At 41.5% G+C, this 17242-nt stretch overlaps 3 protein-coding genes across 4 annotated transcripts in view; 2 read left to right on the top strand and 1 right to left on the bottom strand.

The window, feature by feature from the left end:
* The window catches only part of LOC106562837 (calcium-binding mitochondrial carrier protein SCaMC-2), a 56415-nt gene extending 43363 nt beyond the window's left edge, over window positions 1–13052 (bottom strand). The window contains exon 1 of the mRNA XM_014127878.2: window positions 12084–13052. Within this exon, the coding sequence (XP_013983353.1) occupies window positions 12084–12446 (363 nt within the window). The 5' untranslated portion in view covers window positions 12447–13052. The remainder of the gene's footprint in view (window positions 1–12083) is intronic.
* Window positions 13053–13220: 168 nt separating this feature from the next.
* Window positions 13221–15594, top strand: LOC106562838 (nuclear apoptosis-inducing factor 1-like). Its single transcript, XM_014127879.2, has 3 exons — window positions 13221–14011; window positions 14243–14290; window positions 14549–15594. The coding sequence occupies exons 1-3, from the start codon at window positions 13567–13569 to the stop codon at window positions 15046–15048; spliced, it is 993 nt and encodes a 330-aa protein (XP_013983354.1). The 5' UTR covers window positions 13221–13566; the 3' UTR covers window positions 15049–15594.
* Window positions 15595–16150: 556 nt separating this feature from the next.
* LOC106562839 (protein FAM102A) overlaps window positions 16151–17242 on the top strand; it is an 82627-nt gene continuing 81535 nt past the window's right edge. Inside the window, exons 1-2 of one of the 2 annotated variants that reach the window (XM_014127881.2) lie at window positions 16151–16297; window positions 16825–17185. In XM_014127881.2, the coding sequence (XP_013983356.2) occupies window positions 17040–17185 (146 nt within the window). In that variant the 5' untranslated portion in view covers window positions 16151–16297; window positions 16825–17039. The remainder of the gene's footprint in view (window positions 16298–16824; window positions 17186–17242) is intronic. The other variant, XM_014127880.2, reaches the window with a different exon arrangement.

The following is a 17242-nucleotide window of genomic DNA, read 5'->3' as shown; positions in this document are numbered from 1 at the left end:
CTTGAAGTCATAAACAGCGCTGTGCTTCAAGCATTGCTAAGAGCTGCTGGCAAACGCAGTAAAGTTTGAATGAATGCATGCAAGCCTGCTGCTGCCTACCACCGCTCAGTCAGACTGCTCTATCAAACTATCATTTCGAAAACAAATGTTTATTATTTCAGTGAAATGCGGAACCGTTCCGTATTTTATCGAATGGGTGGTATCCATAAGTCTAAATATTGCTGTTTACATTGCACAACCTTCAATGTTATGTCATAATTACGTAAAATTTTGTTAGGAAGAAATGGTCTTCACACAGTTGGCAACGAGCCAGGCAGCCCAAACTGCTGCATATACCCTGACTCTGCTTGCACAGAACGCAAGAGAAGTGACAATTTCCTTAGTTAAAAATATTGCCTGCTAACATGCATTTCTTTTAACTAAAATATGCAGGTTTAAAAAATATATACTTGTGTATTGATTTTAAGAAAGGCATTGATGTTTATGGTTAGGTACATTGGTGCAACGACAGGGCTTTTTTCCAAATGCGCTTGTTAAATCATCATCACCGGTTTGGCAAAGTAGGCTGTGATTCGATGATAAATTAACAGGCACCACATTGCAAATAATCAACGCAGGACAAGCTAGTTAAACTAGTAATATCATCAACCATGTGTAGTTAACTAGTGATTATGTTAAGATTGATTGTTTTTTATAAGATAAGTTTAATGCTAGCTAGCAACTTACCTTGGCTCCTTGCTGCACACAGTCTCCTCGTGGAGTGCAATGTAATTGGCGTCCAAAAATGCAGATTACCGATTGTTATAAAACTTGAAATTGGCCCTAATTAATCGGCCATGCCGATTAGTCGGTCGACCTCTAACAGAGACGCATACAAAGCTCTCCCTCGCCCTCCATTTGGCAAATCTGACCATAATTCTATCCTCCAGAATCCTGCTTACAAGCAAAAATGAAAGCACGAAGCACTAGTGACTAGATCAATAAAAAAGTGGTCAGATGAAGCAGATGCTAAGCAGCAGGACTGATTTGCTAGCACAGACTGGAATATGTTCCGGGATTTCTCCAACGGCATTGAGGAGTACACCACATCTGTCATTGGCTTCATCAATAAGTGCATCGATGACATCGTCCCCACAGTGACCATACGTACATACCCCAACCTGAAACCATGGATTACAGACAACATCCGCACTGAGATAAAGGTTGGAGCTGCCGCTTCAAGGAGCGGGACTCTAAACCCGGAAGCTTATAAGAAATCGCTATGCCCTCCGACGAACCATCAAACAGGCAAAGCGTCAATACAGGACTAAGACTGAGTCATCCAACGAGCGTTAGAGACGGTGTAGTATGTGGCAGGGCCTGCAAACCATTACAGACTACAAAGGGAAGCACAGCCGAGAGCTGCCCAGTGACACGAGCCTACCAGAGGAGCTAAACTACTTCTATGCTCGCGTCGAGGCAAATAACACTGAAACATGCATGAGAGCACCACCTGTACCGGGTGACTGTGTGATCACGCTCTCCAAAGCCAATGCGAGTAAGACCTTTAGACAGGTCAAAATCCACAAGGCCGCAGGGCCAGATGGATTACCAGGATGTGTACTGCAAGCATGCGCTGACCAACTAGCAAGTGTCTTCACTGACATTGTCAACCTCTCCCTGTCCGAGTCTGTAATACCAACATGTTTCAAGCAGACCACCATAGTGCCAGTGCCCAAGAACACTAAGGTAACCTGCCTAAATGACTACCGACCCGTAGCGCTCACGTCTGCAGCCATGAAGTGCTTTGAAAGGCTGGTCATGGCTCACATCAACATCTCAGAAACCCTAGACCCAATCCAATTTGCATACCGCCCCAACAGATCCACAGATGATGCAGTCTCTATTGCACTCCACACTGCCCTTTCCCACCTGGACAAAAGGAACACCTATGTGAGAATGATATTCATTGACTACAGCTCAGCGTTCAACACCATAGTGCCCTCAAAGCTCATCAATAAGCTAAGGACCCTGGGACTCAACACCTCCCTCTGCAACTGGATCCTGGACTTCCTGACGGGCCACCCCCAGGTGGTAAGGGTAGGTAACAACACATCCGCCACGCTGATCCTCAACACAGGGGCCCCTCAGGGGTGCGTCCTGTACTCCCTGTTCACTCATGACTGCACGGCCAGGCATGACTCCAACACCATCATTACATTTGCCGATGACAACAGTGGTAGGCCTGATCACAGACAACGATGAGACAGCCTATAGGGAGGAGGTCAGAGACCTGGCCATGTGGTGCCAGGACAACAACCTCTCCCTCAATGTGATCAAGAAAAAGGAGATGAAAAAGAGGACCGAGCACGCCCCCATTCTCATCGACGGGGCTGCAGTGGAGCAGGTTGAGAGTTCCTTGGTGTCCACATCAACAAACTATCATGGTCCAAGCACACCATGACAGTCGTGAAGCGGGCATGACAAAACCTATTCCCCCTCAGGAGACTGAAAAGATTTGGCATGGGTCCTTAGATCCTCAAAAGGTTCTACAGCTGCAACATCGAGAGCATCCTGACTGGTTGCATCACTGCCTGGTATGGCAACTGCTCAGCCTCCGACCGCAAGGCACTACAGAGGGTAGCGCAAACGGCCCAGTACATCCCTGGGGCCAACCTTCCTGCCATCCAGGACCTCTATACCAGGCGGTGTCAGAGGAAGGCCCTGAAAATTGTCAAAGACTCCAGCCACCCAAGTCATAGACTGTTCTCTCTGCTACTACACGGCAAGCGGTACCGGAGCGCCAAGTCTAGGTCCAAGAGGCTTCTAAACAGCTTCTACCCCCAAGCCACAAGACTCTTGAACTTCTAGTCAAATGGCTACCCAGAATATTCACCACTGCCACTCTCTGTTGTCATCTATGCATAGTCACTTTAATTAACTCAACCTACATGTACATACTACCTCAACTAACCGGTGCTCCCGCGCATTGACTCTGTACGGACACCCCTCTGAATATATTGTTATTTTTTACTGCTTCTCTTTAATTACTTGTTACTTTTATCTCTTATCCATATTTTCTTTTAACGGCACTGTCGGTTAGAGGCTCGTAAGGAAGCATTTCATTGTAAGGTCTACACCTGTTGTATTCGGTGCATGTGACTAATACAATTTGATTTGCCTGTTGGACTTCACTAGAATACTTGAATTTTGTTTGTAACTTGTTGTATGAGTAGTTGTCTCCTCACTGCTGTGAGAACCACTCCTTCCTTGTCCAACAATCTTTAATTATCTCCAATTTTCCCCATATTCCCTCTAGGGAACCCCTTGTAACCTCCTGTTTATCTTCCTCTCGTATTTCCTATCCTCTGCTTCTCCTGTGAGATGGTCTCCTAGCACCTGACTTGTTTCTACCATATCAGCGCCCTTTGCCTGCCCCAGTCGCCATCCCAGCACCAGATCTGATGGACATGAGTCATGACTGGCTGTCAGTGTCAACTCCCTAGTTCTGTAACTATTACTTCATGGCCAGAAATGTGTAGGAGGACAAATATATTTTTGGATGGCAATTTAAAAAGGTATTATCTTTATCTTAAATTAAACCCTGGCAAAGCTGACATTCTTGAAGAAATACAATTGTCTTGTGTTAGTAGCTTAGGCCATCACACAACAATGGATGTTGGTTTGCCATAAACCCAAATCAGCAGACAGACGCAAACGCCAAATGAAAAAAGTGAATCCTCTAACTGAAATTAAAAAAATAAGAAATTAAACAACCTGGGTATAATAATTTCGGTTCAAATAAGTGAATGTGGTTGGAAAATAAGAGTAGCCTAATTTAAAGAGGGGTGTTCAAAGAGCGGTGTTGTATGAAACCTTGATAATTCAGATGGTGTTACTGGCCAATTCCACTGTAAAAGAATAGTGCTGACTGATTTCATACTTAAAATGTATTCCAAACAAAAACCACTGACTTAAAAAGTTTAACAAACCATACAACTCTATGCAACTCTAAGGACTACTTTCAACAATTTACACTGAACATTTTACAAAAGCATTTACTGGAAGAACTGTGCAAATGCAAAGTTCGGTAAATCTTATATATTTTTAAGGGACCACATTTTCTAAAAACTCTTAAATATCTGCTCAGAATCTAGATTCAAAGATGTCTGCTGAAGGAATGGGGTGTCAGCTTTGATATAACACAGAGTTTGAGAAAATATATTTTGGTTATTGAACTACAGCAAGTGAAGTGGATTTACACCAGTAACATGATTGTTGTAAAATAATTTCATCATGGGTCCATGATCTGTACTACACAGAAAAGCATTATTATGGATATGAATGTCACTCTCTTTATGGTGATGTGCCCTAAATAGGTACACAAAAAGGTAGAAATATGCAATATCCTCCTGGGCATATTATTCTACACACTGGCTGTTCTTTTAATGAGCTCCGCCACCAAACTTGGTAGCCTATCTGAACCAATCATAGACATCAATGTTTCACAAGTTTGGACATCAAAGCACAGCACAGTAGAGTATAGTCAAGTAGAGTATAGTTCAGTACAATAAAGTATAGTACATTATAGTGTACCGTAATTTCCGGACGATAAGCCGCAACTTTTTTCCCATGTTTTGAACCTCACGGCTTAAACAATGACGCAGCTAATATATGAATTTTTCCCGCTTTCTTCCAAAAAACACATTCTGTGACGTGCTCAGTTTTTTGCCAGCATGAAGCTTTCATTAGACCAATGAAATTGCCGAACGGGTTAAGGTCAAACAACTTTTTTGTTTACTGTTTAGATTAAATCGAGCGCGCTCAAACTTCCCATCATTCTGATTACGGTAGTCATTTTGTCACCCTCATCATGGCAAAGACACGGAGAAATGCATATGATGCAGCTTTCAAGCCGTGTTTCGTTAAAGCCTGTGTAAAGTTCATTTGTTTCAATGTACCGGTAGGCACCTGCGGCTTATAGACATGTGCGGTTTATTTATGTTTAAAATAATACTTTAAAAAAAATTCAGTGGGTGCGGCTTATATTCAGGTGCGCTCAATAGTCCGGAAATTACAGTACTTAACTTGTGTGCTCTACTGAACTCTACTCCACAAGACTAACGTAGTGAACTATACTTTTCTTTACTGTACAAACGTGTGAAACAGACGTCTATGATCAGTTCAGATTTGGTCTCGTCTAGATCGGACCAAGTCTGAACCAGTCATGGAGGTCTATGTTTGGGCCAAATGAAGTAGGGTCCAGAAATCTGTGGACATTGAAATCAGGGCTGGTCCGGACTGGACCAAAAAAACTACACCTGTGGATGTTGAAATCAAGGCCAGGGCGGATTGACCTAATTTCAACTACCTTTCAACGTCCATGGACGTCCGGTGTCGGTTGGTGCTCAGTGGGTGAGGATGCTGGTTACAGTAACTGGAAAGAGAGGGGGCTCATGGGTAGGAGTCCGTAAGAGCAGGGAGAGGTTGTCCAGACTTTTCACACTCTTGCTTTGACCACCAGACGACTAAGAAATTTCACAATTTGTCAACCTCATATTCATCATCGTCAGCACCACCCCAACATCCATGGTTGATGTTGCACCTAGTGGCAGCCTTGGTAGTTTACTCCTTTAATTTCTCAATAATTATTTGTGTTTATGTGCGTTGTTTTTCAAATCAACCTTAAAATAAATAAATAAATAAATAAATATATATATATTGATAGCTATTCAAGTTTTGAATACAGAAATGTTGGTTATCAACATTGAATTGGTTTGGATATTTGACTACTTCTCCAATCAACTAGCTAGTTGTTTTGATTTGAGAAACCAGCTTAGATCTTCCCAGATCATCTCATCGCCTGGAGCCAAGGACCATTGTGTTTTCCATGTGTGCAGTTCTCTGTACATTGTTTCAGAATGGTTGCTCCAACTGCTGGATAGAGTTTTTGTTATTTTTACCAGAGGACTTTTAGCTGCTTTTGATGTGCTTCTCAGCTGTGGTAACTATGGAATCTAAAGATGCAACTAGACACTGGTAGTGTTGCACGGTATACCAAAACGTTTTTTGATACTAGAACATGAAACAAAAAGGTAGGGGCATCGATCAGAAAACCAGTCAATATCTGGTGTGACCATTTGTCTCATGCAGCACGACATCCCCTTCGCATAGAGTTGCTGTTGATTGTGGCCAGTTATTGTTTTCATGTGTACATTTTTGTGGAACAGTTTCATTTAGTTATTATAAATTATCTCAAAAACATTAGCTGTGTTCGAATACTCCTACTAACCGTACTATTTGTGATGTGAATTGAGTATATAGTATGCTTATTGGTCATAGTATGGATAAAGTTAGTATGCCAAAAGTTCCCGGATGTCGTACTAAATCCGGCAAAATACGAAGTATACATGCAGTGGGCACTATTTCCATGCTTTTAGGGCCCATAATGCAATTCTTCAGAAAATGGGCGTGGCTTCACAGCGTTTTCAGTTTTGAAGAAAATGGCGGAAAATATGTAGCCAAAGTCCAACAAGAGCGGATACAAATTCATTGCTTTAACTAATTATGACAAATGTTAGGAAAATGTTGAGCAATGTAATGACTTTTCATAAGTTACTTTACACTTTATTTTGGCGGACAATTTTCTAGCTACGCTATCCTTACAAACCGCATAGCATTACAGCAGTATGTACCGGTGTGTTAGCTAGTTACCTAACGTTAGTTGGCTACTAATACGTCGAACTTGCCAGGCAGTATTATTAACTATGCTATATAACCAACGTTAAGTGACTTGAATATTCACATCATTCTTAGCTAAGTGGTATCGTCATTGTGTGTTTCAAATGGACATTGTTCATTCTGGCTATCAACTCGGATTTCAGAGCACTCTCGGGCAGAATAATGGATGAATTTATGAATGCTCAACACCTGTTGAATATGGCTGGTATCAGAAAAGGTCTGCAAAAAAAAAAAAAAAAAAAAGAGTAATTAAATTGTTGCCAGCAGCACAGTCACCAACGCTCTGGATAACCAGCTCTGCTAGGGAAAGTGAAATGGTCAGAGAGAGTTGTTCTCTCATTTGTGTCTGGCAGTAGCTAGCCAACATTAGCCAGTTAGCTTGGGTGCTTGACTGCTGTTGAACGCTCGGATCAGCCCTACTCCTCGACCAGAGCGTCCAGTGTGCCCTTTGAACGCTACGAGAGGGAAACACTGAATTTACGAATGGACAATCTGACAACGCTCTGGATTTAGGAACGCCCAGATCTCACTCTCACTCCAGATTGAATTTACAAACACACCCGAAATCGTAAAATGTTTAGCTAGTCATTTGTTACGCTAACAAGCTAGCAAAAGGATCCATAGCAACAGCATCAACTTCCAGTAGACAGGCGATGCTCTAGTACGCTCAACTGAAACAATACCATTTGTTTACAGTATACTAAAATCAACTAAGTATATAGTACCAGTCAAAAGCTTGGACACATACCCATTCCAGGGTTTTTCTTATTTGAACTATTTTCTACATTGTAGAATAAATAGTGAAGACATAAAAACTATGAAATAACACACATGGAATCATGTAGTAACCAAGTGTAAAATCTAAATATATTTTATATTTGAGATTCTTCGAAGTAGCCATCCTTTGCCTTGATGACAGCTTTGCACACTCTTGGCATTCTCTCAACCAGCTTCCTGTGGTAGTCACCTGGAATGCATTTCAATGAACAGGTGTGCCTGTTAATTTGTGGAATTTCTTTCCTTGATGCGTTTGAGCTAATCAGTTGTGTTGTGACAAGGTAGGGGTGGTATATAGAAGATAGACCTATTTGGTAAAATACCAAGTCCATATTATGGCAAGAACAGCTCAAATAAGCAAAGAGAAACGACAGTCCATCATTACTGTAAGACATGAAGCTCAGTCAATACGAAACATTAAGAACTTTGTAAGTTTCAAGTGCAGTCGCAAAAACCATCAAGCACTATGATGAAACTAGCTCTCATGAGGACCGCCACGGGAAAGGAAGACCCAGAGTTACCTCTGCTGCAGAGGATAAGTTCATTAGAGTTACCAGCCTCAGAAATTGCAGCCCAAATAAATGATTCAGAGTTCAAGTAACAGACATCTCAACATCAACTGTTCAGAGGAGACTGCGTGAATCAGGCCTTCATGGTCGAATTACTGCAAAAAAAACCAAAAAACACTACTAAAAGGACAACAATAAGAAGAAGAGACTTGCTTGGTCCAAGAAACACGAGCAATGGACTTTAGACCGGTGGAAATCTGTAATTTGGTTTGATGAGTCCAAATTTGAGACTTTTGGTTACAACTGCTGTGTCTTTGTGAGACGCAGAGAAGGTGAAAAGATTATCTCTGTATGTGTGATTCCCACCGTGAAGCATGGAGGTAGGTGGTGGTGTGATGGTGCTTTTCTGGTGACACTGTCAGTGAACTATTTAGAATTTAAGGCACACTTAATCAGCATGGCTACCACAGCATTCTGCAGCGATACACCACCCCATCTGGTTTGTGCTTAGTGGGACTATCATTTCAACAGGACAATGACCCAAAACACCTCCAAGCTGTGTAAGGGCTATTTGACGAAGAAGGAGAGTGATGGAGTGCTGCATCAGATGACCTGGCCTCCACAATCACCCGACTTCAACCCAATTGAGATGGTTTGGGACGAGTTGAACCGCAGAGTGAAGGAAAAGCAGCCAACAAGTGCTCAGCATATGTGGGAACTCCTTCAAGACTGTTGGAAAAGCATTCCAGGTGAAGCTGGTTGAGAGAATGCCAAGAGTATGCAAAGCTGTCATCAAGGTAAAGGGTGGCTAATTTGAAGAATCTAAAATATTTTGATTTGTTTAACACTTTTTTGGTTACTACATGATTCCATGTGTTATTTCATAGTTTTGATGTCTCCACTATTATTCCACAATGTATAAAAAAGTAAAAAAGAAAAGAAAAACCCTTGAATGAGTAGGTGTCCAAACTTTTCAATGGTACTGTATACTCATTAAGCATGTACTGTAGTATACAGTATATGTTAGTATGGGTATTCGAACACAGCTATTGTCATGTGGTTAATCAAAATTCTATCCAAATCTAAATGAAAATGCTAAACCTAAAAAGTTACTATTGCCATTGCTGACTATGTAAAAATAACCTACATAAAGCCCACAAATAACATTAGCAGGTATAAAATATCCTGAGAAAAATAAATATCCAATAAATCAGTCTATGTATGGCCTGTCTGCAAAGAACTTGAAACATTGTGTCAACTTGGTCCAGCTGAAGCTTGCCCTAGCAAACTTGCAACATTGTAATTGGATAAAATATTCTGGGCCCTCAGAGTTTCCCTGCCAGTGAGCTCCAGTCAGACACAGCTATAGGCTATTTGGTGTCAAGGGATAAAGAAGTAATCTGGTAGGCCTATTTTATGATGTTTCCACTGGATCAGAGCATGACAGTTTTCCCCATTTCAAGCTGAGTGGTCATCGAAAGGGCGAGAGCTGGAAAGACTTAAAATACATTGAGGTACTATTGTCATTTTCAATGGATGTAAAAACAGTTTGTTTGCTTGATGTTTGAGGTGAAGAAAACATTACTTTGAGAAGCTAATTGGATAGCTCAAATCACTGTGCCTGCAGCTTCCACGACCCCACATCAAAGTTAGATACTACGCGAGTTAGATACTATTCATAACTTTTAAAACCATGACCAGAGAGACTGTCATAGAATGCAGCAAAGAGCTGCTGTTTTTATGACTGAGTTCATGTTGAAATTTTTATTCAGCACTGTTAACACTTTCACGAACCATAAAACATGCTTCTCTCTATAACCAACCAACACACTGCAGCTGCAAGGAATGAGCAGCCAAATGTAGCCTATTGATAAGCCTGCGTTTTATTATTTGCGGCTCATCATTTCTATTTTAATATCAAGGAATATTTGTGCATGAGGCAAAAATAATGCAGTGCGACTTGAGTTTTGACATCAGGTGCAAAATGGTGCCCACTCTCTCTGGTCAGTCTTACTGGAGGACGGGAGAGAGAGCAGGGACTGTGAGAGACAGGCCCTCTGCTGCTCTATCCCTCCATTCGCTGAGACTGACCATCAGAAAAATCCAGTAAAACAAAAAAGCTAATTATTTGTATTTATGCTCAGCTGTGCCTCTTTAGTAACACAACAACTGATTTATTTAAGTTTTGAAATATAATATGGTCTGAGAATAACAATATTGTCAGGTCAAGCAATTAGGCTACTGCACAAACCTCATTCCTATAGAACAGTTTTTATTAGGGTAATATTTTAAAAAGTTAATCTGAGTGGTAAATCTTGGCTTGGTTTTTAACGACCCGAAAGTGATAGGCTCAGAAACGGTTGGTGACTACTGCTTTAATTACTAGCTTTTGCCCAGTTTTATAGAATAGATTATTATGTAAACACTGAACAGGGAGTTAACATTAAATCAGTTAATCCTGTCACAGTGTTAATTAGCTTGCTTGAACTTATTGCGTTTCACCTTCTCCTTAAGTTATTCATCTTTAGAAAGATAGTGCATTCGGAAAGTATTCAGACCCCTTGACTTTTTCCACATTTTGTTACATTATAGCCTTATTCTAAAATTGGTTAAAATAGTTTCCCCCCTCAATCTAAACACACTATCCCATAATGAAAAAGCAAAAACAGGTTTAGACATTTTTGCTAATGTATTCAATAAAAAACAGAAATATCACATTTACATAAGTATTCAGACCCTTTAACTCAGTAATTTGTTGAAGCACCATTGGCAGTGATTACAGCCTCAAGTCTTTTTGGGTATGACGCTACAAGCTTGGCACACCTGTATTTGGGGAGTTTTTCCCATTTCTCTCTGCAGATCCTCTCAAGCTCTGTCAGGTTGGATGAGGAGCGTTGCTGCAGGTCTCTCCAGAGATGGTATATCGGGTTCAAGTCTGGGCTCTGGTTGGGCCACAAAGACATTCAGAGACTTATCTTGAAGCCACTCCTGCGTTGTCTTGGCTGTGTGCTTAGGGTCGTTGTCCTGTTTGAAGGTGAACCTTCGCCTCAGTCGGAGGTCCTGATGGCTCTGGAGCAGGTTTTCATCAAGGATCTCTCTGTACTTTGCTCTGTTCATCTTTGCATCGATCCTGACTAGTCTCCCAGTCCCTGCCGGTGAAGAACATCCCCAAAGCATTATGCTGCCACCACCATGCTTCACCGTAGGGATGGTGCCAGGTTTCCTCCAGACGTGACACTTGGCATTCAGGCCAAAAAAATTCAATATTGGTTTCATCAGACCAGATAATCTTGTTTCTCATGGTCTGAGAGTCCTTAGGTGCCTTTTGGCAAACTCCAAGCGGGCTGTCATGTGCCTTTTACTGAGGAGTGGCTTTCGTCTGGCCACTCTACCATAAAGGCCTGATTGGTGGCGTGCTGCAGAAATGGTTGTCCTTCTGGAAGGTTCTCTCATCGCCAGAACTCTGGAGCTCTGTCAGAGTGACCATCGGGTTCTTGGTCACCTCCCTGACCAAGGCCCTTCTCCCCCGATTGTTCCGTTTGGCCAGGCGGCCAGCTATCGGAAGAGTTTTGGTGGTTCCAAACTTCTTCCATTTAAGAATGATGGAGGCCACTGTGTTCTTGGTGACCTTCAATGCTGCAGAAATGTTTTGGTACCCTTCTCCAGATCTGTGCCTCGACACAATTCTGAGCTCTACGGACAATTCCTTCGACCTCATGGCTTGACCTATGGGACCTTAGACAGGAGTGTGCCTTTCCAAATAATGTCCAATCAATTGAATTTACCACAGGTGGACTCAAGGATCTCAATGATGATCAATGGAAACAGGATGCACCTGAGCTCAATTTGGAATCTCATAGCAAATGGTCTGAATACTTCTGTAAATAAGCTATTTATGTTTCTTATTTATAATAAACTTGCAAAAAAATCAAAACATGTTTCGCTTTCATTATGAGGTATGTTATGTAGGTTTAAAAAATGTTTTAATACATTTTAAAATAAGGCTAACTAACAAACTGAATAATGTTAAGGGTCTGAATACTTTCCAAAGGCACTGTATTAAAACGACACACTTACCATAAGCTCAAGTTCTGTGCGATGAACCCCCAGTTTCTTGAGCCCAATGGACAGGTCGTTGACGCAGATGCCCCCATCACCATTCACGTCCAGGACTTGAAACAGCACTTTCAGTCTGTGGTCCTGCTCGGGTCCACCACAAAGTTCGCATGGATACGATGGCTCACAGGAGTCATCACAGGAACCTGTGTTCTCCCCTGACAACGGCCGCTCCCGAGCTGGAGGTGGGAATGGGAAGGATGGACCCCCAGTATACTCGACCCCGCCACCTGGGTCAGAACCCCGGTGCGCCTCATCTGCTTGGCATTGACAGAAGACCCCACTGAGCAAGGGGGACACGAACGACCCTTGCTTGTGCATCATACGGATGGAACCAATATTATCAAACTATTACAATCTATATCGGTATTTTACTATATCTAAATGTAATGTGAATTGGGGTAGCTTGGCTAGCTGCCAAATATGGACAAGTCTATTTTAGCCACCACGTCACGTGCGTTCTAACTAAATTGTTCAGAAGGACTGCTAAAAGTAGTGCAGACAAAACAGTCAAATGTAAACTTTGCAATGTAACTATCTTATTCCACCGTTATCCAGGTTTGGCCCATAACGGCTGACTTCTTTAATTCTCTGCTAACTCGGTTGGCTTACTTAATAGCTAGCTAGCTAACGTTAGCTATTGTAGCTACTTCTGCCAGCTGAGAAGTGATGAGGTGGATGCTGAGCCGCGTTACAATGTAACTTAGTCAATATACTGTACATTTCAACAAGTTTTTGCTGTAATGTGCCACAAAGTCACTTCAGTGATACCTTCTACTGGTATTGAAGATGTCCAGTGCCCTTTCTTGGCTATAACCGGCGAATTCCTCCCGTCTGACTTGGCAGTTGGATTGATAAGTGATACCACAAAAAAAGCCGGTGCCGTAAAGGGCTCTTCCTGCCTAGTTAGCATTTTCAACCTAGGGTTCCTGCCAGGAAATGACTAGTGAAGAATGAACAGTGAATAGGGAGGGTGTTGGAATGTACATGATGGATAGGTCCAGTAGCCAATCACCATCGTTGATGTAAATTTGTAAAACCCAGAACGAAACCGGTTAAAAATGAATCCATAAATTAAAAAACGAATCTCATGAAAAAACATCCACATTACAACACAGCCTACATTCATATTGATGCAATGTTGACATTTTGTCAATTTGTTGTTGTTTTTTACTACATGGAGCGAGATAATTAATTTAATTGGGATAAACAATTGACATTTGGTTTAGCCAACCGCAGCAGGCAAAACTGGAGGAATGTAACCAACCACAGTGCTACATTGGTTGGTTGTGCGGAGTTCTAATCACAACGAACGTAAGCGTTGTTTGTAGGAAGAAGAAGCCGATTCTGGAAGACATTACGTTGCGCAGATTAATTGAGTGAATCCTACTATTTTACGTACAATACGCACAATTATTTAAAAGAAACAGCAATTTATTCAAATATGGCATCGAATGGCAAAAAGAGAAAAATGAATTTTTCGGAGAGAGAGGTCGAAATTATTGTGGAGGAAATTGAGAAACAAAAGCACATACTCGTTAACCACTTCAATGCTGGAGTCACTCACATTGCAAAGAATAACGCGTGGATAGAAATCCTGAAGAAGGTGAACGCTGTAACAACCTGCCCAAGAGAATTGGCCGAGGTCAAGAAGAAGTGGTCGGATATGAAGACCGAGGTGAGGCGCAAAGTGGCACAGGCGAGGGCGGCAATTGAGGAGACCACTACCGACTGCACTCCGGTTCCCGTTATCCTCACTGCTATGCAGCAGCGTATTTGTAACCTCTTGGGAGAGGCGACTATCATCAGTTTACCTGCTGGAGACTCAAATGCTGAAATAACTTTACCTGTTACTATGAGCTCAGTCACCACCGTGACACTCACGGAAAGTACGTTTTTCATACATTTCTAACCAGGCTGCAATGACTTTGGCAAGAAGAGCTGCAGCAAATTCCAGTTTTTCAAAGCTCCAATTTTCCACATTACTAGTATGAAGATGATAACGTTATTTATTTATATCACAATAACCATTTATTCAGGTTGCGACCCCAAATGAAAGGGAAAGCATTGCTTTAATACGTTGCTTAACCTATTCAAAATACTGTTTCTGATATTTGTAGGCCTTCAGACAGCTTCAGCGTCATGCGAGGAGACGAAATCCCTAGATGGTAAGTTGTTTATTCGTTTTGAAGTGTCTGGTTCTGTAAATTGTTATGGAGGCAGTCGCAAGGTGAACTATACAAGGTGAGCCGGCTTTTCTTACAGCCCAGCACAAACACATATGATTCAGCTAATCAAGGTCTTCATTTTAATTGTAGAATCAGAAGTGTTAGTGCTAGGCTGGAGAAAAATCTTACACAGCCTGTAGCTCTCTGGGACCAGGAGTGAAGAATCCTTTTCTAACAAGCTGTCTTTTTTTCCACCAGCCGAGACCACATACCACACCCTGGAGGAAGGCGGCATGGTGGCGTACTGCACCACCACCGAGGCCACACCCACCGTGGTGACCGCCATGGAGTCGCATCCAGTGGAAATGCTGACGACCCAACCGCCCAGCCAGGCCAAGCCCCAGGAGCTGAAGAGCCGCATTGCCCTCAACTCGGCACGGCTCCTCCAGGAACAGCGGGTCACCAATGTGCATGTGAGGCAGATCGCTCAGCATCTGGAGGGCCAGAACCAATTACTTCAGATGATCCGTAGATCCCAGGAGGCTCAGGCCTACGCCCAGGAGAGGCAGGCCCAGGCCATGGAGGGCACCCAGGCAGCCCTGCTGGCCCTGGTTCAGATGATGAGGCCGGCTCTCAAAGACCTGAGGAAGTTCCTGCAGAGCGGGACTGACAACTCCAACAACTCGGGGACTCCTGCAGAGGGCTCGCAACAGAGGCCCAAGATCCCGTTGCTACAGCCAGCCGAGGATGAACAATAAAGTGTGTGTGTGTGTGTGTGTGTGTGTGTGTGTGTGTGTGTGTGTGTGTGTGTGTGTGTGTGTGTGAAATGTGTTTGTGAGCTTGCTCATGCTTGTATGAAATATGAGAACTTTGAGAGAAAGATAACTGTAATGAGTTCCCTTAGAATGAGCATGTACAGAGGTTTAGGGTTGTAGTTCTAGATAGACATACTATCTAGATAGAAATAAGTTGCTGTAATGGTTGTAAAATGAAGTTCACATTTTCCACTATTGATTTGTATAATTGACCATAGCCATACTTACTAAAAAGAGTATATAAAAAATCTTCAGAAACATATTCTTCTTAGAAGAGCTAAATTGACTCAGGCAGGGCTGTTGTATTATTTCAGTTGTTATTCCTTACATGAAATTGGAATGGAAGACATTTTCTTTACAGACAATGGGCCAGATTTGCATCACGATTTTGTATCTGTGCAGAATTTATTTTTCCAAGGAATATCAAATATTTAAAAAATCATAGCAACAAAAATAAACTTTGTTTAAATGATACCATGAAATATTCGTATTTACTTTAGTCTTTTTCAACCTTTTCTCTATTTTTATGTTATTGCATTTGTAGGACTGAATCTGACCCATTCATCTCTGTAGTATTTTAAATTGTGTTTTAAATTGGGGATCTGATGGGAAAATACAGTTAGTTCATGCTGATACCACTTACTGTAAAATGTGTGCTTTAATGCAATACTAATCTGGGGATGCGATGTCAATGTTACAATTACCAGCAGATGGCGGTATATGTTAAGATTTAAATCACAATTTGACATTACAGCGTGTAGATTACTTATTTTAGTGATTTCTCAGGTCTACAAATAAACCTACGTTGATGTTTTCACATAATAGTCATATGTTGAGAATAGGTCTATAGAGGAACGCAATAAGTTTCTTATATCGTTTTTTAAATCAAATTAGCCTAAAATGTTGATTGAGGTGTATTAATGAACAGAAACTTATATCATTTTTGATTGGATACAATACATTGATTCTAATGTTTAAGATGTTTATATATGTAAAGACTGTGTCAAGTCAGGTGACTTATTAAACATAATGCAAAACGTAACCTCCACGCTTCTCTAAGCCAAAGGCGGTGCTTAACAGCTCTGTTTGGAAGAGAGGAGGGACAAGACCAGCCCACCCTGATTCAAAGTAAAGTATGAATGTCCGTTTTATTGGCCTGAGGAGATGTCCTGTTGTCTTCGTTGAACATGAGGTAAAACTACTTCTTTGACATAATTTCACTGCCTTCGAGTGCTTGTGTTGTGTATCACTTTGGTGAATTAATGTCGGCCTGTGGGTGAAATGCGATTGTGTTTGCGTGGAGGGTTGACAAGAAATACTTGGTAAAATGTATGCAGAAGAGTTGAATTGATCATGGGACGAACGAACTATCTTTCCTTGTTATTGTTGACGGATGTTGACTCCTGGAAATCACCGATTAGCGAATAAATGTGTGTATTAAATTGTTTGGGGAATGGTGTAGTTTATTGTAATTTCTAAATCCCATAACCAACACGGTGTAAAGAAAAGCCAAATATTTACAAAGCATTTATTCTGTGTAGGGTATGCTTTCAAAATCTTTTCTTTAGAGTTGGCCAAATTGAATACCGTAATAAAGTTTGTTATAGATATTTAATGGAAGGCTTATAACCTATGTGAGATAAATTGGGGATAACGTATGAGATGTGTTTGTAATCATCTCCAGCATATATGATCGTAATAAAGCACCTATTATTGTAGTTTTTTTCCTGCTCCAGGTCCGAATCAACACTGGGTCATCAGAGATACTGAGCCAACAAAATCAAGGACTTCCAAGCTCCTGATTGAAAACGAAAATTTTACTTTGTTTCATTTCCTTTTTGTTGGTCAATTCCAAAGGTTTAATTTAGGAATATTTCTGCTGCATAAACCTATCAATTATTGACATATTTCAGTTCACCAGTTCAACCATCTCAATGGCGTTTTTAATGAAAAAGAAGAAGTTCAAGTTTCAAATCCATTTTACATTGGAGGAGCTCACAGCCGTGCCGTTTGTCAATGTGGTACTTTTCTGCAAGATCCGATTGTTGGACGGTGGGGACTTTGCCATCTCATCATCCAGGTAAAAACAATGATCCTGTCAATGCATTTTTACATGGGGTAGGCTATTGCTAGCCTA

The sequence above is a fragment of the Salmo salar genome, chromosome ssa11 (genome assembly GCF_905237065.1).
Source record: "Salmo salar chromosome ssa11, Ssal_v3.1, whole genome shotgun sequence".
NCBI lineage: Eukaryota > Metazoa > Chordata > Actinopteri > Salmoniformes > Salmonidae > Salmo > Salmo salar.
The sequence above is the reverse complement of the archived record's forward strand: the minus strand, read 5'-3'. Positions and strand labels throughout refer to the sequence as shown.

Coding starts and splice junctions, on each gene's coding strand:
- LOC106562838 (XM_014127879.2), top strand. CDS start 13,567: ATGGCATCGAATGGCAAAAAGAGAAAAATGAATTTTTCGGAGAGAGAG. Junction 14,012..14,242: donor CACCGTGACACTCACGGAAA/GTACGTTTTTCA, acceptor TGATATTTGTAG/GCCTTCAGACAGCTTCAGCG. Junction 14,291..14,548: donor GGAGACGAAATCCCTAGATG/GTAAGTTGTTTA, acceptor TTTTTCCACCAG/CCGAGACCACATACCACACC.